Source organism: Alosa sapidissima, chromosome 4 (genome assembly GCF_018492685.1).
Source record: "Alosa sapidissima isolate fAloSap1 chromosome 4, fAloSap1.pri, whole genome shotgun sequence".
NCBI classification, from domain to species: Eukaryota; Metazoa; Chordata; class Actinopteri; order Clupeiformes; family Clupeidae; genus Alosa; species Alosa sapidissima.
Window position 1 is genome coordinate 27,614,222 of NC_055960.1, and position 22,343 is coordinate 27,636,564.

The 22,343-nt window shown below is 45.2% G+C and overlaps 1 protein-coding gene across 1 annotated transcript; it reads right to left on the minus strand.

Annotated features, from left to right (window-relative positions):
- Positions 1–4,971: 4,971 nt before the first annotated feature.
- csrp1b (cysteine and glycine-rich protein 1b) lies at positions 4,972–12,110 on the minus strand. Its single transcript, XM_042090316.1, has 6 exons — positions 11,955–12,110; positions 10,910–11,019; positions 7,126–7,294; positions 6,902–7,031; positions 6,518–6,611; positions 4,972–6,168 (listed from the first exon to the last, which is right to left on the minus strand). The coding sequence occupies exons 2-6, from the start codon at positions 11,016–11,018 to the stop codon at positions 6,092–6,094; spliced, it is 579 nt and encodes a 192-aa protein (XP_041946250.1). The 5' UTR covers position 11,019; positions 11,955–12,110; the 3' UTR covers positions 4,972–6,091.
- Positions 12,111–22,343: the final 10,233 nt, after the last annotated feature.

Here is a 22,343-nt window from a genome sequence, read left to right on the forward strand (position 1 = left end):
TCTTTATCCGCCACAAGGAGATATTAATAGACATTCAGGACAGGCCCTCCCCTTGCACACACACACACACACACACACACACACACACACACACACACACACACACACACACACACACACACATGCACATGCATACTGTCAACATCAGAAGTGGCTTGTCTTATCCATCACTTCTGCTGTAAGACTTTCCACAGATGCAGCTGTGGGTCACTCTATCTCTCTTTGTCCCTGTCCCTCCCTCCTTCACTCTCTGTCATCCTCTTTCCTCTCTCTGTCTCTTTCTCTCCTCAATCCTCTGGACGAATGAGCCAGGGATGTGTCCAGGAAGGGGCGAGGGCAGGCCTTCTGGCCCCCATATCATCCCCCATAAATGCCACGAGGAGACGCAGGCATGCAGGAAACGCTGGACGCCTGCTAAAAGGGAAGGCCCAGAGAGCCTCTCCAAACTGCCCAGAGCCTCCAGGGCTGCTTGCCGTGGCGTACAGTGCCCTGTGGGTCTGAGATACACCACGTGTCCAATCATGCAAAGCCATAGCTTTTACACCAACACATTTAACCTTCGTGCCAGTTTTTTTTTCTTCTTCTTTTGACATTTCACATGAAAAGGCCTTCAGGTATAGCAGACACCGCAATTTACGAATGCAACAGATTCCAATCAAACCTGCATATTGAGGAGCCATTAAGAGACACACACACAGACACACACACACAAAGTCACACACTTATTTATGGATTTTAGCTGAGGAATTCCTTTGTTCCAGCTGGATACAGTAATGTTCTTCTGAACTCTGTGGATTTATTATTTAAGCTGCGAGGACCTCATTGTGTTTCTACGTTTTCCTATTATTATTATTATATGCAATGGGAGTCTATGGCAGCCCATAGAACCGTCTGGTAAAAAGTTGGGAAATTTGGCACACTGATTGGGGACGGTCCCATGATTCATGTCACCAAGTTTCATGTCGGCAACTCGAACCCTCTAGCGCCACCAACAGGCCAAAGTTAACTTTTGACCTGTTGGTCCGATTTTCAAAAGTCAGGTATTGTTGGAATCCTTGGACCAAGCCGAGTTCAACACACCCTATGACGTCATTTCCGCCATGATGGATTTTCCGCCATTTTGGATTTCATCAAAAACACTTAAAATGTATCAGGGGTCACATACTTTCTCTGATTCCCACCAAATTTGACACAGATCATCTTCAGACCAAGCCTCACAAAAGTTATCACTTTTTGTATTCGGAAGTATTACCGTTCGCCCGTAAAAGCCAATCAAAATTTGCGGCGAAGCCGCCAAACAGGAAGTGAGCTCATATCTCAGCAACCCTTGCATGTATCAAAACCAATCTTGGTACATTGACTGTGTGTGTGTGTGTGTGTGTGTGTGTGTGTGTGTGTGTGTGAAAGAGAGAGAGAGAGAGAGTAGGTAAGTGTGTGAGTGAGTGAGTAAGTGAGCAAATGATGAGCAAGTGAGTCAGTAAGTGTGTGAATGAGTAATGTAATTCACAAACATGCCTTTTGGCCTGTAGCTGCTGCTGTGCTTAGAATTAAATTGTACTAGTGGTGTCTGGTAATACTGTGAAAGGTCCTTAGGTCAACTGAGGGCAACTTGTCACATCAATATAATTTATTCGGCCGCCATATTTGATTTGATCAAAAACACCAACAATTTCGCACAGGTCACAAATTTCATCTGATCTTCACCAAAATTGGCACAGACCATCTTCAGACCATGCCTTGTCACTTCATTTATTTCTGTAACAATTGATAAAAGCGTTCATATCTCAGCAATCGTTGCATGTATCAAAACCAAACTTGGTACATGGACTCATGACCCCATCAGGTGAATGCCGAAGAAATTTTGTGACCTTTGACCTCTAGGGTCACTGCAATTAGCAAAAATGCATTTTGCCTGGTAACTTTTGACGTGCTAGACGTGAAACTTGCTTTGACAGCTTATGGCCATACGTCTGATTGCAGCATTGAGCTAACAGCATTTCGTTGCCATGGTTACGCCGGCCTATCTGCTTGGCCCCCTCATTGCTGCTTGCAGCTATATTTGAATTTGAATTTGAATTTGAGAGAGAGAAACACAAAGACACACAGAAACACACACACACATACACAACACAAGACAGATAGAAACACATACTGAGAGATACACAGCGGACAAGGCTCAGTTTGTGAGCATGAATGTCTTCTCCCTGTCCGTGTGGCTAAGTAATATGTGGCAGACCACCACCCAAGAGATAAAGTAAACAAAGCACACACACACACACTGGTTGATTAATATATTAGCTGCAGACATTGCTAATCTTATTGAAAGGCTGAGAAGAATGCAATTCTGAGTGTACTGCTGGCAATGGCCTGTTAACTAAACATAGAGTACTCAGCCAGCTGATGCTGCCACTCTGCCTTTTGTTATCTTTGTGTCTCTCAATCTGTGTTTGTGTGTGTGTGTGTGTGTGTGAAAGAGAGAGAGAGAGAGAGAGAGAGAGAGACAGTCTCCTGTGAGCCTCTTCACCACCACATCAGCATCACTTTGACACCAAATCGCTTCCCAGAAATCATCTCCTATCTCCAACATCTCCTGCCGAGAAGACAGCACTTGATTTGATTTGTCCTGACAACATTTCACCCTCTCATTTGTACTGGTCACTTTCCCAGTACCTCTGAAGTTGTCCCTTCAGAGAAAACAGAGTTTGAAGCACTCCGTAGGCAGCACCAGGTGACTCACCACAGCTGAGAGCACAGCTGACTGGCACACCTGAGCCCGATGGGGAGTTTCATCTACAGAGCTACTTCAGAGCCGCGCACAATGTTAACCTGACAGTAGGTGTGCCATGATTTACATTAGATTAATGACTTTATTACCAGAGCTTGCTGGGTGTTGCTCTACTACCGGATGGTCTAATCCAGTTGTGCGTTTCTCAAAACCATAGTTGCTAATCTGTTAGCAACTTACCGGTAGTTGGTTGGCTTTGGGAAATTGCATTGCAATCAACAAAGTGGCTAACTTAGTTAGTAACTATGGTTTTGGGAAACACGGCCCTGAGCGGTAGAGAAAAGAGTGGTGACACTCCCATAAAATACTGTGGAAAAAGATGACAGCGCTTTTCCATGCCAGTTTCCAGGTTATGGGAGTTTTGGAACTGAAAACGGCCGATCACTTGGTCAGTAGTCATTGTCAATGAGTTACTACAGTGGGCAGTGCTTCGACTTGGCCAGCTTCACTCGCGGTCCGTGCGTGTGATCACGCGGTATCACGCGACTTTAATTTGTATTTTTCCAGTGAGACGCTGCAACAACCCAAACAACCGGTAGATGGCTCAAGTGAGCAGGGTGTCTCGTAAAAAGAAATGGAGCCTGGAAAACCCTACACAGACTTAACTACAGACTTTAGCAGACTGGTTTAGAAATAATTTAATAGCCAGAAATATGCCTGCCCTGCCCTAATAAAGAAATATTTGGTTAACTGCGAGTGAATCCCGTTTGCAGCCGTAGAAGAAACGCAAGACAAATTAAACATTCTGTTTTTCTCCGAGTGCAACGATGATAGACAGACATAATTTGATCACCGGTCCAGCATCCAGAAATACATACATCATGTATTTCATCCTGTGTTTTTCATGTGTTCTTTGGAGTAAATCAGTGCTAATCTCAGGATCTGGCAGCACAGCTGTGCATTGGCAGTGGCACCACCCGGAAAGGCGCTGTGGCACTGTCTGGTTTCACAGACACAGACTGCATGCACTCATTCACACACTTACTGACTCACTTGCTCATCATTTGCTCACTTACTCACTCACTCACACACTTACCTACTCTCTCTCTCTCTCTCTTTTACACACACACACACACACACACACACATGTTGTGCATGTCAGTGCTGATTTATGTTCCCTGAGCTGCAGTGATCCAGCAGCTGATTGTAATTCTCTTATATATGGCAGCTAGATTAGCTGGGACCGGCTCTCTCCATCTGACCCCTCCCTGGAAACTAGACCCCCACCTAATCACCCTCCCACCGCCAACACCGACTATTTACTTAAGGGGTGGAGGGATTAAGGTAGTCAAGCCCTTTCATACAAATGCTATTTTTAAAATAGCATATTTGAAGGTTGCAAACTACTACTGTAATTATTTTACATTGAGCATTGAGAGAGGAGAAAAGGGGCATAAAGAAGAAGAGAGAGAGAAAGAGAGAAAGAAAGTAAGAAAAAGAGACAGAGAACATTGACAGATATTAGGTGTGGTGAGTGAGGCTTTGACAGACATAAAGTGAGATTACAAGTGAGGTTTTGAAAATGTGACTCTAAGCTATGGAGATTATTAAAACTATAAACACAAATAAATTCCATACAGTGCAAACTCTTGAATGATATCAACACATGACGTGAATGATAGTGTTACTGCAAGAAGCCGCTTATAAGGGCGCCCTCTAATGGACAATTTGAATACTGAATAAATACTTCACATTACATTACATTTAGCAGACACTTCTTGACCAAAGTGACGTACATATGTCAGCTGTATTAGAAAGGATCACATTGTCCCCGGAGCAACTTGGGGTTAAGTGCCTTGCTCAAGGGCACAACGGTGGAAGCCGGGAATTGAACCGACAACTTTCAGGCTATACTGCACGCTAGCCCAGCTCCTTAACCACTACACTACCACCGCCCTACAGGCTATACTGCACGCTAGCCCAGCTCCTTAACCACTACACTACCACCGCCCGTAGTCTACCAACTTCATGTTATCATCGTTTGTGAGAAGATGTGCTGTGATGTCATTACTATGAGCCCATGTCCCTCTGTCCCCAAACAACCCCTGTCCCAGCCCACCCCGGAGATGATCCTTGAGGCCAGCAGAGACAGATCCTCATTGTCAGGGACACAGTCTCCACTGTGTGTGTCAGGGCGCTTGGCTGGGTTTGTGTCGTGGTAGAGACAAGAATGATCTCAGACAGTCTTAGGATGACAAGATGCATTTATCTCACTGACCAAAGCAAACAGTCATGCCAACCAAGCACAGAGAGACAAAAAAAAAGATGGAATAATATTAATCAGAATAAAACAATATTGTTTACTGAAACAACAGCAGTGCCACAGATATTCATTTCTCTTGAAGCGTCTTGTCCCGCTGTAACTTAAAGAACACTGCCTAAAGCATGTAAGACTTGAACATTTCTTATTTACTGAATATCAAAGAGACTTTGATGCTTTTGAGTCTCGGTCACTGCAGCCGGCGCCTCTGCACTGTGTGTGTCTTTCACTGAGGAGCTGACCGATACGCCGCTCAGCTAAGTAAACACCGAAAGCAGGCTTCCACACAAAGAGCCTTTCAGGCACACACAGATGGAGGTGACCAGGCTCCACAGCAAAGAGAAAAACATTGCATATCTGTGACACAATGTGATAAGGGAGTCAAATAATAAAGGATAAGACTTTGTCTGATGTTCAGCCAGTGAATTGTGTGGCACCTGAAACTACGGTGGCCTGCTGGATATGAGCTGACTGCTGAAAGGAAATGTGACCGTGATTGGCCATGTTCAGGTGAAAATCTATAAGATTTGGCCTAATTTGGATTCAAACTCTGGGCTCTTCAGACAGACCATTTCAATTGTTACTGGTGGCATTCAAAATTCAATTGAGTTGAACGGTCCTGTCCTACCAAAAATGGTTAACTGAATGGAGTGGGGAATCAGGGCATGATGCAGTTCACAGTTAGATGCTGCTAGTGATGGGGAAGAGGTCTTGCATCTGGGTTCTTTCTCTCTGATGCAGAGCCAGTTCTAGACGTGTGTATGTGTGTGTATGTGTGTGTGTGTCTGTGTGTGTGTGTCTGTGTGTGTGTGTGTGTGTGTGTGTGTCTGTGTGTGTGTGTGTCTGTGTGTGTGTATGTAAGGAAACAGGACTTGAAGCCTTCAGGAGTGTAAGCCTTTGGGAAGTGTACACAGGGCGTGTGGTATTGCGGCCAATGGGGGGTGAGGTGCCATATACACATCTTCACACATGAGGGTGGGAGACATCTGGGTCAGGAACACACGACCGCATGGGATGGGCACCAGTGGCATGGCATGGCATGGGTCCTACTGGGCATGTGCCAGGGCACCGGCACCCTGGCCAAAGCCAAAGCCCTTTGGCCCGAAATTCTTGGCATAGCACGCTGGGGGAACAAAGATGATTCATGTCAACGCTCCAGCTCATCAAACACAGATTGACAGATTCTTAGAAAATCAGCCTGAAACCATTGGCTGCATGTCGCTAATATCATGCTTTGAAGTTTTTATATGGCAGCATCTTTTAGCCTTTATTGCATGAAACGTAATACCATGTTATCCTGACCTGCACTCCCTAATCTAGCATCCAGGGTTAGCTCAGGCTTTGCATGCAGGCAGTTTTACGAGCTATAAGCTCATGAAAATAAAAACACTGCCTGAAGCCTCCAATATGACACAACCATGCCATACCATATGCTGAACAATGTGCTATACTGCTCTTCAGGGTGCTGCTACCTTTACAGTAGATTTCTCCATCTTTGTCCGCCAGTGTTGTTGACTCCAGGCCTTTACCACACTTAGCACACCTGAAGCAGCTCTTATGCCAGGACTGCAGAAGGACACACACACACACACACACACACACACACACACACACACACACACACACACACACACAAACACATACACACACACACACATACACACACAAACACATACACACACACAAACACATACACACACACATACACACATAAACACACACACACACACACACACACAGTCAATGGATGACGGCCATCACAGACGCCAATGGACATTATAGAAGTCAGTAGATGTGTGCTGCCGAGGACTCAATGGTGTGTTCAAGACAACTGATCTGAGAACAGTGGGACTCACGTTTCCTCCCCCCACGACCTTCTCTGCCGCATACACAGCCGTCCCGCAGCGAGGACAAACATCTGAGCTGCCGAACTTCTGGGCAAACTTGGAGGCGTTGGGGTTGTTGGTGGGGCGATGAGCAGTTTGCCTGTGGGGGGAAAAAAAAGTGTGAGAGAAAGTGTGTGTATGAGCTCTCCCTTTGCACACAAAATCATATTGAGTTGAGGACGGTCAGTTTGTACCCTTCTGGTCTGATTCCCAGGTGTTCACCGGTATCCATACTCAGGGTTCCTGCTCCACCACCAAAGCCGTAGCCTTTTGGCCCATACTTCTTGCCATAGCAGGACTTGCAGTAAATCTCATCCCCATGGACAGCAACTGTTGTGCTGTCCAGGTTCTTTTTACAGGCCACTGGACAGAGAGGCAATAAGAGGGACAAGGTTACCATTTAAACATATAAAACATGTTACCATTTAAACATATAGAACATGTTACCATTTAAACATACAAACATGTTGTTGTTTGCATGTTGTTGTTTAAAGGGACATGTCTTCTTTGTTGTTTTCTGTTGTTTTCTGTGTTGCAGTGTTGCACAACTGCATTAAGCACACACAGTTTATACAAACATATAAACACAAACCCATGACTAAATAAAGGAAACCTTTGCCCTTTAACATAAATAATCTCTAAAATTAACATCAAATTTCTCTAAGACCAATGCAGCATCAACAACATTCCAAATGCTCATTAGTCATTTAATTAAGGAAATAATGAAATGAATGAGTCCAGGCACCCTGGAAAAGCACACCATGGCCTACACTATGGCATTTGAACAAAGACAGAACCCAAGGAAGACAACAGCACAGGGCAGAGAGGAAACAGACAGCATGGCTATGAATGGGCTAATTCAGAATGTTAGGATTAGACACAAAGGCCTTTACCAGCCTGGTGAATAAATAAATATATTGGGCTTGTTTACATTCGTTTTAGAGGGCGTCTTGGGTGGCTAGAGACACACTGCGGTTTACTTATGTATTCAAGGTGTAGAGCCTTTGCTGAGCTGAGCTGTGTTTAAATTTCGCTATTGCTAACATCATAGTCATTAGAACTCCTGTTGTCCGGGACGCATCAGAACGCATTAGCGTTTACACCATAGATATATATATATATACTACAAAAGATGTGTGGTCAAATGCGTCTCAGACCACCCTGGCAAGTGGTTTGAGGTATGACAATTCACCGTCGTCTTAGTGATTCTTTACACTTGAATTTAGAACTGACCGCTTGTGATCGGGTCACCCAAGACGAGAAACAAATGTAAACAGGGTCATAGTTATAAAAGTGTCTCACATATTCCAAACACTGAAGATATTTCACAATCAGAACCCGAATTAGAAATATTTTTGGGTTTTATTGGCTACATAGGTTGACGGATACTGTCTACCACTCAGTAGGACCCACCACTGTTCTCTGTGCAAGAGAGTGGACTGGTCATCCCAGGCTGATAAGATATACAAAGGCATTTTAGGGTGTCTTACTCCATACATTTCAAGTAGGCTTCAGTGGAGGGCTGGCCCCTACCAGACCTGGCTAAAAAACACTTCATGTTCCCTGTGTCTGTACTGAACTTGGAAAGTCTACCTTTTATTATAATGTCCCCACCTTCCGGAATAGTCTCCAATGGACTCCAAGGACAAGGGCTCCAAGGTCATCATAAACCTTCCATCACCATCTTGTAAGTGTTTTAGCTAAATTTATTTTATTGTTGTTTTATAGTTTTTTTATTTCATTGTATCTTATTTTATTCATTGATTTATTTTAACTATTTGATCTATTTTATTTTGGTATTTATCTATTTAATGTATAATGTACCTTCCTCTTCCTCTATTACAGTATGTAATAACTTAATTTATGACCATGTAATCTCAGCTTCATTGTAAATGAGGGCTTCCCTCAATGACCTTTCCGGGAATTAAATAAAGTTAAAGGGAAGTTAGCAACACTCATGGACCCAGAGGTAAAATACATAACTTTCATGAGATTGCACTGTGACTGTATGATATGTAAAGCCATGCTTCTATGACTTATAGTTATTCAGCAAAATATGTGCGTTTGTGAGTTTAAGCAGTAGTGAATGGAATGTTTTAATGAAGACTAATGAATGCAGTGGTACACCTCCTTCCCCCCTAGTTCTGTCCCCTAGACATGGTCGGTAATAGCTTCAGTTGGCTAAACTCATGGAAAATTAACTATGTGCTTTTTTTCTTTTGGAAACCATAAAACGTTTGTCTCGGATTGTGAAATTTGATGTAGCACTCTTTTGGGGGCACTTCATGTCTGTCTTAATGAACATCATTGTGGTGTTACAAAATGAGCTGCTTTGTATTTTAGTCAGAAAATGATAATTGGCAGAGACTCTGGATTCTCTATTGAATCCACAAACTAAAGCCTACCCCCTCTTTTATTTCCCCTATGTGCAAACCACCTTCTACACAGTCTTCTGTCAGTAATGACTTTAATTGCTTGTTTGAAAATGATGATTAAGTGAGAGTTCTGTGCTGGAGTCAAGCCACAAACACACATTCTTATCATAACAAAAAGCAGCCACTGAGACAGACCAGAGACATGACGTCACTCTATAGGACAGAGCAGGGCTGGCCAATGTTTGTTTACATGGGGGAGAGAGAGGAGCCGTCGCGGCATCATCTCATTAGTATTTCAGGCCCCTGTCTCTCTCTCTCAGTAGAGCAAGGCAGAGCCTCCTCCCTGGCGCATGCTGATGAGCTCATCCCATTCCAGCAGCAGTGCTTCTGTTCTCTGCGTATAAACACCCATTAGTACGCATCAGTAGTCCCCAGCAGCCCGCTCAGTCCCTCACTCACTCTCTCGCCTATCTCCCACTCCTACAGCGCCTTATAAGGCAGACCAGGACAGGCTCTCCTAATAAGGGCAGGACGCCGCGGGAAGCGAAACGCTGAACTGCAAACGCTCAGCTCCCTTAGTTTAGTAGAGAGGAATATTCAGCATTCCATTCCTGAACTGCAGGTCTATTAATGATGGATTGCCTAGCTGTAGTGCGTTCTGAGGTAAAAGGGCTTTAACAAAAAACAAAAAGAAACAAACTAAAACTCGCAACACAAAGTTTACATAAACGTTTTGAAATGGCCAACACCTTTCCAGAGCTGTGCCTCGCCTCTCATCCCATCCCACTGTGTAATGGAACAACTGTACTGAAGTATGTGATGTCGCTTTCAGCATCTGCTGCCAGCTTCCCCTACTCTCCCTCTCTCCGCGCCCGACAGCCTATTTTTCCATCTGGTCTGTCACTTCCTCTGTGGAACAAAGCAGATAGCCGCCAGCACTGCCCCGGACCTGGCCCAGAAGCAACTCAAATCCGGTTCAAATGTGGCCGAACTCTGGGAAGACACTGCTTACAGTATGGCTATCCCATTCCACCTATCGAGCTGACACACGAACACACACACAGCTGTGTGACCTAGTCGTGAAAGGTTCAGTGTGCTTGGACAGGACGTCGTTAAATCGGCCTCCTGCCCTACTGTTCCTCCGGTGGCCATGACCTTGCTTTTCATTGTGTGTCCCGGAACACCATTTCCTACTCTCTGTTCTCTGCTCTTATTAATGGCCTCAAGAATGTGGCTTACTGGCCCATGTGCTTCGGCTAGTGTGATGCGCAACTACTGTGTGAACTGTGCAAAAAAACTCCGACTTGCGTTATGAAGAATCCTTCCGATATAAAATAATGATCATGCTGTATATCACCCAGAACTATTCCAGCCAGAGGCTGGAAGATGGAATCAGTGGAGTTCAAGAAATGTTTTAACTGAACTTTCCCAGCAGACTTGCTGAAGGTGGATGACTTCAGGACGATGTTTAACTGACGACCCTTTTATAGCAGCAGTCCTATGTAGGGTGGAGGGCGTGGGGCCCAGGAGGAGCTGTGACTTATATACTAATGAACAGCATTCAGCACAGTTCAGTGTGATCTTGAGGTAGAAATGGACTCACTGCACAGGAAGCAGGACTTGTGGAAACTCTTCCCCTCACACTGTATCTCCTCAGCGAAGTAGACAGCCTTATGGCAGCAGCCACACAGGTTTCCTCCACCGAAAGGCATCCTGTTCAGGCACAGGGAACAACACACACACACACACACACACACACACACACACACACACACACACACACACACACACACACATACACACACACACACACACACAATATCATCACAGGGAGTGGCACATACACATTACTGGAAAACATCACATACAGTTCTGGGAGCACCGACGTAATCCCGCAGAAAAACAAGGTATATGAGCTGAGTGGACCTCCAACTCTCCAGCCGGTTTGCCTGCTACTCAAATTAAACAATTAGAGGAAACAGGAAATGCTGGCCTTGAAGTGTTTTATGGTGAAAACAGAGACAGGATTGTATGCAATAATCATACACCCTATCTCAGCAGTTCCATCCATGATGTTAGGATGAGATTCAAAACACTAAACTGATTCTACCCTTTACAGATTAATTTTGTTTTTATTATTATTATAATTATTATTATTTTTATTATTATTATTATTTATCATGAATACAGTTGCTGTGGCAGAACATTTAACATTTCTATTGTCAGTTGAGGAGTCATCCTAGATCAAATGCTGTTCAAAAACTCTGACCCCACTGCAATTCTCAGAAAGCAAACATACAACCAACCAATATAATCATTCCAATTTCACTGTCCAAACCGTTCAAATCTACTGTAATGGTAAACATCTCCTCACTTACATCAAATTCATAGCTATCTCCAGAATAGCTGGCATCAGAAACTATGTTCTAAATACTCAAGAGTAAATTCAACTTTGCTGTATATTAAAACAACAGTGAACAAACGCTGCAGATTAAAACCATTCAATGTTTCACAAGTTAGAGTAACAACTTTTGAAACAGTTTGTAACTATTCACAACACTCCAGTTGAGTGAGACCAAATGGTCATACTGAAGCACACATATCAACTCTGTCTGAGTGAGTTTGTCAATGCATATTCTAACTCTTACCTGCTCGTCAAGTGTGTGTACTGGTCAAGATGCGGCACTGCTCCAAAGGCTCTCGGGAGATCCAGTCCCTTCAGTAGAGCCGTGAGTTTAATATGCCTGAGGGAGGAGTCAGAGATGGAGAGAGAGAGAGAGAGAGAGAGAGAGAGAGAGAGAGAGAGAGGAGGTAGAGACAGGACAGGAGGAGTACAGAGGTTAAGAGAGGAGAGAGAGCAAGAGTGAGAAAGTGAGAGGAGAGTTGGAGACAGACAGACAGACATAGAGACAGACAGAGAGAGAGAGAGAGGGAGAGACAAAGAGAGAGAGAGACGTGGAGGAGAGCAGAGGTTAGAGAGGAGAGAGGAAAAGGGAAGGGGGGGGGGGGTGGAGGAGAGAAAAGGAAAGGAGTGGCAAACAGAGGAGAGAAAAACGAATGGAAAGTTTGGAAGGAGGGTTTGAAAGCAAAGCTGGCAGAACAGATAGATGCTGTATACAATTTGTCCAGACATTACGTTTGGGCTGTACTAGAAGATTTATGATAAATACTCATACTCAATGCCCATAAGCACTGTTATCTGTGCTCTCTTACACATAACACACATCATTACAGCCTTACGCCACTACCACAGGACAGAGAACTAACCCAGTGTCCTTGAGTCCGGTTAAGACTACGCAGCCTGCATGTCAGCAAGGATTATGGATCTACTTCTCAGTTGCAGGTGACCGACTGCTCATTCATTCATTTGTTCACCATTGGTCACCATAGTCAAATCACACTTAGTGCTGGCCCATAGTCAGAGGGAGGCTTCTGTTTGCTCTGCTTCCTTACAAGGTGTGTGCTGCGATTAACGCTCCTTGCGTGTTTCCCTGGACGATTCCACCTCTTCTCTCTTCAGAGGCACAGAGCAGCCTATGCAGCTAACGCTAACTGTATGAAATAAGAGCTCAGAACCCAGCTGGACCTGACCCTGACCCGGCCCAGATCTGTGACAGGCAGCGGCTCTTCTCACAGGCAACAGAGATGACATTTAACTGCAACAAGCTGACGAGGGGAATGATAATCATATGGAGTCATCCACCACTCCATCCACCACTTTGTGGTCCAAAAATGTAGACGACTCTGTGATTGAACTTGCCCATATTCGGCCCAATCAAGGGAGAGCTGGGGGTGGATCGCTGGCTCTCTTTAGAGATGGGACACAACAGCCCTGCCTGCTACACAGACAAGATACCATATGGAGTAAGAGGATCAATAGTAGCTGTACAGAGTAGCTCATATCAAAATACTTCTGACGCTTACAAACAGATGGTGATTCAGAATTAAAAGGCAATGACCAAGCTGAGAAAGGACATTACAGATCCTGACATTGTAGCAAGCTTCCTGTCAGCTGACTCGGCAACGCGGCTCTCACCCATGTCCAGTTCTTGAGCCAGACAGAGAAAGAGGACATAGACACATGATGTTTCATGAAGAGACAGCATACTGGCTGACTCAGACTTTAAGCCTGGCTCTGCTAGAGTGCTGTGCGTTTGTGTGTATGTTACTAATAAACACGTTCTGCGTGTTTAATATCTTCTTAAGTGTTAGATACAATTTCCCGCTCCTGGCATGCATAGACGTTTCAAAAATTATGTTTCTTTGGTAAATAACAGACATACTGTTTACAGAAGAGATACATTATAAGACAACACTTTCCTCCTTCGTGGGTTACTTTCTCCTGTTGCAGATCAGGGCCAAATCTGAGAGAGAGAGAGAGAGAGAGAGAGAGAGAGAGAGAGAGCATCACACATTTGACAATGTCATATGAAACAATTGAATTGAATCTATTGAATTACACAATTTTGTACCACAGATGTAGTACACAATTGTCACCAGCAGATGGGAATGTAGGCTATTCAAGTGATTTAACAGATTTCATTGAACAGAACTAAAGCCTGACAGAAGACAGAACTTGAATTATGGCTCCACTCAAAGCAATCAATTTAGCAAAGGAGAGAAGCAAAGGCGGAGAGTAAGTGATTCTGTAGTTGGCGTTTGTGTGTGTGTGTGTGTGAGAGAGATTGGAGTTATTTATCAGATATATGCCTAAGCAGACCTCTCAAGTCTCACGCATTGAGCGTGAGACACACGCATTTCAATGACTTCACACGCTCACACGCCACACATGGCATTTCTCACTCCGAGAAATTATTAACTTGCCCGCACAGGCATTTCTAAGGGCTATATTTTACAAACGTGTCACACAACGTTGCTGTCTGTGCCCTAACACATTCTGTCGATACACAAAAATATATTGCAATGACACCTCCTGGGCTCCGTAGTGAAGACATCGTGCCAATCATGTGTTGTGATCTCGCCACTGGAGCAAGATTGGTGTCGTGAAGCCTTGCACACGTGCATTTCTGCCGAAATAGATGCCCGGTAAGTGCCCAAAAATATGGCCGTCGAGTGGAGGGACTTGCTTAAAAGGACTTTGGTAGCATCACCTCAGTTCTAAACACTTGATTACCGTTTTATCAGTCCTTACAAACATTGTAAAAACATTGTCACAATGAAATTTAAGTGCTACTCCTTCTGGTGCCTAGAAGTTCACATACTCACGCCATACCCTTTCACAAAACCATACCCTCACATACACATACACATAATGGGACAGGTGCTAGTATCTGCACCTAGTAGCTCACTCTGAGAGGGAAATGGTCAAGTTATCAACAAGTACCCGGAAGGCCCAGCGTGCTCTGTGGCCTGTATTCGTCGTTTTGGACAATGATGGTGTGAAGGCCAAGTCGGACTCGTTTTGACTCCTTGCTGTTTACTCTTAGAATTCCTATCCATGTGTGTGTCACGTTAAACATGTTCCCCAGTTACACATTCAACATGAAGTTCCTCTGAAAGAGATTGCATAGTATTCAGTACATACATGACAGGGTTTGGATATGGCTCTCACTAGGAGCAGACGCCCCCCCCCCACACACACACACACCCTTCTCCTCTCATAGCTGAAGCTGTCATGTAGTGCACCACTGCGCTGACATGAGCTGAAGCGGGTCACAGCGCCTGAAATATTAAGCTGCCGCACAAGTGCCGGAAGTTACTTTAAAACATTAAACAAGCCAAGAGATTTAATGCCACACACACACACACACATACACACACACACATTCACACACATTCACACACACACACTCACACAGACGCAAACACACACACACACACTCACACACACACACACACACACACACACACACACACACACACACACTCACACAGATGCGCACACACACACACACACACACACACACACACACACACACTTTTACATACAGTCTTTCCATTTTCTCCATTAGAGCAGGCCCTGCCCACTCCACTCTGACGGCAGTGTTGGGTCTTGAGCTTCAGTCTGTGCTCTTGGCTTTTGTCAAGTCACTCTGACCGCGGCCCATCCACTGGAAGACGCAGGGGCCGCTGGTCCGATCGAAGACATCCGGGAGGATGAAAGGCGATCTTACATCCAGACAGGGAAGAAGACGTGCCGCCCAGAGATGCAGAGCTGGTCCCAAGGTACCAGCTCAGACTTCACGGCTCCACACACACACACACCCACACACACACACACACACACACACACACACACACACACACACACACACACACACACACACACACACACTCACTCACACACACATACACACACTTCCATGGCCCAGGTACAAGAGCATGCGCATAGACATACACATGCTTTCTCACAGAGACACACACACACAATCACATTCTCATGGGATGCAAACGTGTAAGTACTGTATGTATGTTGTTTGTGGGGACCATTGGATTGTTAATTGTGATATCTAGAGGAATACCTCCTTGCTTCTCCTGGTCTCATCTTCGGTTTTCTCCTTCTCAGAGTTCACCATGGATGTGCACATAGCCATACACACGGATCTGTCTCCCCTCTCCCTTGTCGCTGGGTCTGGACCAGTCTGAGTGTGTGTGTGGAGGATTAGGTGAGTCTGACACAACTGCGGAAATGTTTCTCTGGTCTCTCTCATTGTCCGGTATTCTCGGACCGGTATGAGTTTGTGTGCGCTGTGGATGAATTGAGTGTCTGTGGTCTGTGGCATCGGCTCTCCCTTCAGACGTCTCGGACAGCAATCCCCTGGTCAGGGTCCCACCCGGCTGGAGTTGGTCTCCCAGATTAACCTCCGATCACAGATTTCTGCCAGATTAGGATTTAGGGCCAGATTGCCTCCAGGATCTGTAGTTGGGTCTCATGCTGGGTAAATAGGATATTCAGCCAAATTAAAGGCTGCCATTATGTGCCAGTGCTAAGCGTTATTTCAGTGTTTCATTTGGAGACAGATTGAAGAAATGTCATTTTAGTATACATTTGGAAAGGATTTATGACAATTTCATGTTTGTTCACTGAGAACCTGCTGGCTACAAGATCTAAAGTAAATGTCATGGTTAGGGTGAATGGCTCATTTAAATGCCTTACTTTGCTGATGGAGTTTAAGTTTGTTTTACCCTGGACCTTATCACCTGAGGACTGGGATGTTCAACGGTCTGAATCTTTTATGCCGTGAGATGTGGCAGGACAGGAGGAGCTCTGTCTCTCAGTTTTCCCTCCTGCTGAGCTTGTTTATTTGCTGCCAGTGCTGGTGCACCACGCGGCATCTTCCCCATCAATAAATCAGGAGCTTTCTCTTATGAAAGCAGCCTGTGGTGGAAACTTGCATAATTAGGATTACTTCTGCCCACAAGATCAATGTTGTATACTTTAACAGTAACATAATGTATCAGAAATTTGACTCTGCAATGTCCATTCCTTATGGACTGTCACGTTCTGAGATGGTGCTTTGTCCAGTGGATGCATGTTTAGGCTGAGGGAATTGATTAATGAACTGGCTTAAGTCACAGCTTAATGACATGACTATGGTATGGTTTTGGATAACAATGAGGGTTCCTCCCTAATATGCTCCTCTCAATGCACCACAGCAGTAGGCTAAAGCAAAGGTGGAATGCAGCAGCTGGGCTGCAGCTGGTGCAGTTGTGAAATGTGGCCACCAGAGGGCACTTGCTCACCAAGGGAAAGTCTGACTGCAGGCTTCAGTGGTTCAGGCAGGCAGGCAGGCACACCCCTTTCTGCTCCTCACCACCCTGCCTGCCTGCTATTTCTGTCTGTGCCATCACTGCAGCCTCTCTCTCTCTCTCTCTTTCTCTCTCCCTCTCTCTGTTATGTCTCTCTCTCTCTCTCTCTCAGTGTATCTCCAGAACACACACACACACACACACACACACACACATTGCAGCCAGCTAGTTCAATGGGTTCACATCACAATGCAATTTACAAGACTGCGGTCTTCATTGAGGGACTTTCTCTCTCTCTCTCTCTCTCTCTCTCTCTCTCTCTCCCTTGTCTCTCTTGTCTGTCTGATGCAGTCATCTGTCCTCCTCTGTATCTACACTCTATTAAAGGATGACACTGGAGAAGGTCCAGCCCTGGTGGGTCGGACCCCTGCCAGATTAGCTCAGGCTCACTTCCAGAGTTGGCTGCAATCCTGGAAGGTTTAGAATAAAGTTCAGTTACTGTGATCCTCTAACTCTCACTAATCATGATATGAACATGATTTGGCATAACCAACATGATTTGATGGACTTATTTATTGTTATTTTATTGGATTGTTATTAAATTGTAATGTAATCTTCTTTTCATATCAGCACACAACTCTGACCCCCCTCCCCCCTGCATCTTCACATGATGGTCACTTTGGCTCTTTGTTTCCGTCTGTTCAGCATTGGGTGTGAGCGTCCCTTTTCCTCCTAGTCCACCCGAGTATGCTCTCAGACTCATAGCCCTCTCCCTGTGTCCTCCGTGCCCTGAGTGAAGGTCGCCCTCCTCCCCTCCTTCTCTGCCTCAGGGGCTTGGGTCTCAAGGCTGTGTGATTAAAACAGGCCTCTGCTTCCCTCTGCTGGTGACTGAGAGAAGTGTCATCACTCGGAGGTCTATGTCAGGAGATAATGGCTGTTATTTAATCCTTTTCTTTCCTTCCAACTCTCCCTCTGGCTCTGTCGCTCTCTGTCTCTCTTGGATTCTTCCTCATGCTGTCTTATGGTCCAATCTTCTCTTTCACATAACCTCAGTGTTCATGTTTTTCCTTTCCATCAAATCATTTTTATTAGTTCATCATGGCATTATTCTTTTTCTCACTCACATGTCCCTCTCAATTCTCCCTTCACTTCCTCCCCTTTTCATTATATTTTCACCACCTCGTCCCACCCTTCCTCCCCCCCCTCTCTCTCTGTCTCTCTTTCTCTCTCTCTCTCTCTCTCTGTCTCTTTGCATGTTCTTAAGCTGTAGAGGTGGGACTGGATCCTCTTGATGACTCTCTGATTAGATTCTGTGGGATAAAGCCAGATGAATGTGATGATCCTGTAGAGTCTCAGCAGCAGTCACAGTAGCAGCAGCAGTACAGTAGCAGCAGATCTGCTAGCCAACAGCCTGTTTTCATAACTCCCCTCGGATGTGGTGTGGCCTGTAAACTTAGGTCATCTTCATGCACCCTCTGACTCAGGTGAAGCATCAGTGTTGTTCACTGCCCCCAGTGAGCTAATGGAGTGTGTGTGTGTGTGTGTGTGTGTGTGTGTAGGGTGGAGGTAGGGATGGAGGTAAGTGATTTAATGATCCCAGTGTCTCGCTCACTGTTAACCTGAGAGAATGATGTAGTTCAGGTTCAGTTTCAACATGCTATTTAGTAGAATAGATTATATATTTTTTTCTTATTTATTTTGTGTGTCTGTGTCTTTGTCTGAGTCTGTGTGTGTCTGTCTGTGTGTGTTTTGTTACATGTGTGTTGTGCGTCTGTGTATCTGTGCCTTTGTCTGTGAGTGAGTTAGTGTGTTCACGTGTGTGTGTGTGTGTGTATGTGTGTGTCTGTTCTGTTTGTTCTGACTCTCCTCGTCTCACTGACACTAATCACCATCCTTCTCTTGACTGTGCGTGTCGCCATGGTAGCGAAAACAAACGAGCCTCACTCGAGGCCTTATAATTAATCCTGTACTCTTGTCATCCATCTGTGAATCCTTTCCGCCTACAGTCTGAGGGGGTCTGCTCTGTAGACACCCTCACCACTGGAGGCCTGCAGGATTCTCAGCAGACCCTCACACACACCGTTAAACAGGCCCCTTCAGGTGGGTAATTAGGAAGATGTGTTTTACAAAAACCTATTAATAGTTTTGTCTGTGATTGTAAACGTTTGTCTGCTACAAGGAAGTATAATATGATAAATATTTAGAAACTGTTTATAGTTTGGGGCAGAGCAACAGCATTCTTCAATCCATGCATCAGTTATGCCTAAATTTGGCGGCAAAGCCTGCAAACACATGGCAATTGTGTCCTGCTTATAGCTGTGCTTTGATATATGTCCTGTTGTCTGACCGCCATCATGTCCACTGGGCCTCTGAGCTCCTCAGGAGACCAGCCACAGTCCTCCATTCTGTCACTCGGTGGGGATGGAGTGGACTGGGACAGATGTTTTGAAACAACAGTGGCTGAGTATACAACATATACTGTATAGGGCAGCCTGTGCCCACAGAACAACTGCTCCATCACACTGTCCTCTATGAATCTACTTCTGGAGAGGGGGAGAGGGTGAGTGTGTGTGTGTGTGCGTGCATGCGTGCGAGCGTGCGTGCGTGTGTGTTTGTGTATCTGCTGCTGGAGTGTCTGAGCCCCTGTGGCACCAGGTGGGCCCATGTTCTAGAGTGTATGTGTGGGTCAGGGTTCTGGGGGGTATACGGGTATACGAGTGAGTGTGTGTGTTTAAGTGCCCCTGTGGCCAGCCAGTAAGTGCTGAATCTGGAGATGTAGGAGTCTCTCTCTCTCTGTGTGTGTGTGTGTGTGTGTGTGTGTGTGTGTGTGTGTGTGTGAGACCCAACAGACCCACAGTGCCGTCCACTGGCTGCATTTCCTGCTGTGTTCGCTGGATAGGATGAGAGATAAAGAGATACAGATGGGGAAAGAGAGAGAGAGAGAGAAGAAGACAGAGAGAGGGAGAGAGAGATGGACAGACGGTGAAAGAGGGGTAGAGAGAGATTAACGGAGAGAGAAAGATTGAAAGAAGGATATAGTGTCGGGTCTCAGCTGGCTCAGAGCCAGAGAGTCCATTTAGAGTGAGTCTACAGGGGGCATCTCAGCCCACCACACAGCAGGAGGAGTGCCCTGGGGAGCCTTTTAGCTGTCGCACCAGCACTCCAGCCCAGGGAGCCTTTTAACAGTCGCACCAGCAGCAGGATCCTCACTGAGCCACCGGAGCCATCAGAAGGCAGACGTCTTCGTCTCGGCACTGCTCTGTCTGTCTCTCGATTTCTCTCTTGATTTCTCACCCCTTCATATGTGTACAGTGTGTGTGTGTGTGTGTGTGTGTGTGTGTGTGTGTGTGTGTATAGTGTGTGTGTGTGTGTGTGTGTGTGTGTGTGTGTGTGTGTGTGTGTGTGTGTGTGTGTGTGTGTGTTGAAGCATGGGGGTTGGGCCCCCTCTTGTGATGTAGGCCCTTGACATCCCTGGTGTAAAAGTTTCCTGTTTCTTTTCACCAGGGCTCCAGAGTGCAACCAATTTGGTCGCAAATGCGACCAACATTTTTAAGGGTGCGACTAAAATTTTTCCTGGGTCGCACTGGTGCACCTAATGTCATAAGGTTGAGCGCCTAGACTTTACTCGCATCTGCAGTCTCTCCACGAACTAAGCGGTTGTTCTACTTTGACTAGTGGTGCATGGTGCACCAATACTGCAAAAGTATCGCAATACCCTGAAATTAGAAACCTCATAATACCTAATTGTATTAGTATCGATATAGCCTACGTTTCAAGAATGACAGTCGTGCGCTTCCCGTATCTGTCTTTTCTCCTCACACGCACACAGCTGTCGTGATCTGAGCGAGTAGCGATGTTGATTTTGACCTGCACCTCTCAAGTTTGTGTTGCCTAGGCTATGGAATTTAGTTAATTTAGGCCTACTGTTGAGTTTTCCGAAATAAGCTACACAACCCATTGGCAAACGTTTACATCTTGAGAGAGTTCCTTCTAGGTAACTGTTAGCTCACGTGTCATGTCTATCATTAATGTAGTGATGATTTCAACAAAATCATAGAAATTAACATTGCAAGACACTTATCTCTTCTATGATCCCATAAATATTTTCTTTGACTTGTTAGTTTTTTGAACATTTATTTTATCAAATGACATAGAAAACATAATGAATTGCATCCATATATCCTTGGATGATGCGCGACTATTTTCCTCTAGCCTAAAACCATGAGAATGAAACCTACTTTGACGTTCCTCTTAAAGTGACAGGCACTCAATTAGACCTACACACCACCACTGTAATAACATTGACACTGATGTGAATAATCACAGTATTCAGTATATTACTGATGTCGTTGGTGGTGGAGGCCCCAAATCAAATCAATACTGTCATTCCTGGTCCATGCTCTGACAACAGCTCAGACACGGAATGTATATGGAGAGCAATAAAAAGGGGACCTTGAAATTGTGACGTTAAAGGTGCCGCAATAAAAAATTTGGGTGCACCTAAATTTTGTGCTGGTGCACATAAATAAAAAAGTTAGGCGCACCAGTGCAACCAATGCAACAAGTAGTTGTCTGGAGCCCTGGATTCACTCTATGCTGGTAACTCTCAGGCCATTTTTTGAACTGAAATTTCAGTCTGGAAATCTGTTTCATTAAGCCACCGCAGTGGCAGTCCAATCAGCGCTCGCTAAGTGGGGATGGCATTGCAGTTAAGAAGTCAGTGGCGGCACTGGTAGAGCAAGATAAAGCAATAAAGCAGCAGTAGCAATGCCAGCAAGCATGAAAGAATTGCAGTTGGAGTGATTCCCCAATTATTCTCCAATGGAGTGTTCTCAGACCCTATTCACAAAGTGAAAGGGTTTTTTGGTGAAACCAGGCTACATCTGTGCATCCCCTTCTGTTTCTGTTTATTTGTACTCTAGTACTGATACTGCTTGTGTAGATAGAAGTGTGTATGTGTGTGTGTGTGTGTCTTTGTGTGTGTGTGTGTGTGTGTGTGTGTGTGTGTGTGTGTGTGTGTGTGTGTGTGTGTGTGTGTGTGTGTGTGTAGGGAGGACAGATGTAATGACCCATACCCTTAGAGCAGTGATGGAACAGTTTGGCCGTTAGAGGACTCTGTGGAGTAACAAGTGCTGGTACCTAGATCAAACCTGACAAGTTCTGTAGTTTTATTGGCCTGGGAGACTGTGGGTGTGTGGGTGTGACTCACACACACACACACACACACACACACACACACACACACACACACACACACACACACACACAGAGAGAGAGAGACACGCGCGCACACACACACACACACACACACAGTGTAGCTATGTCTT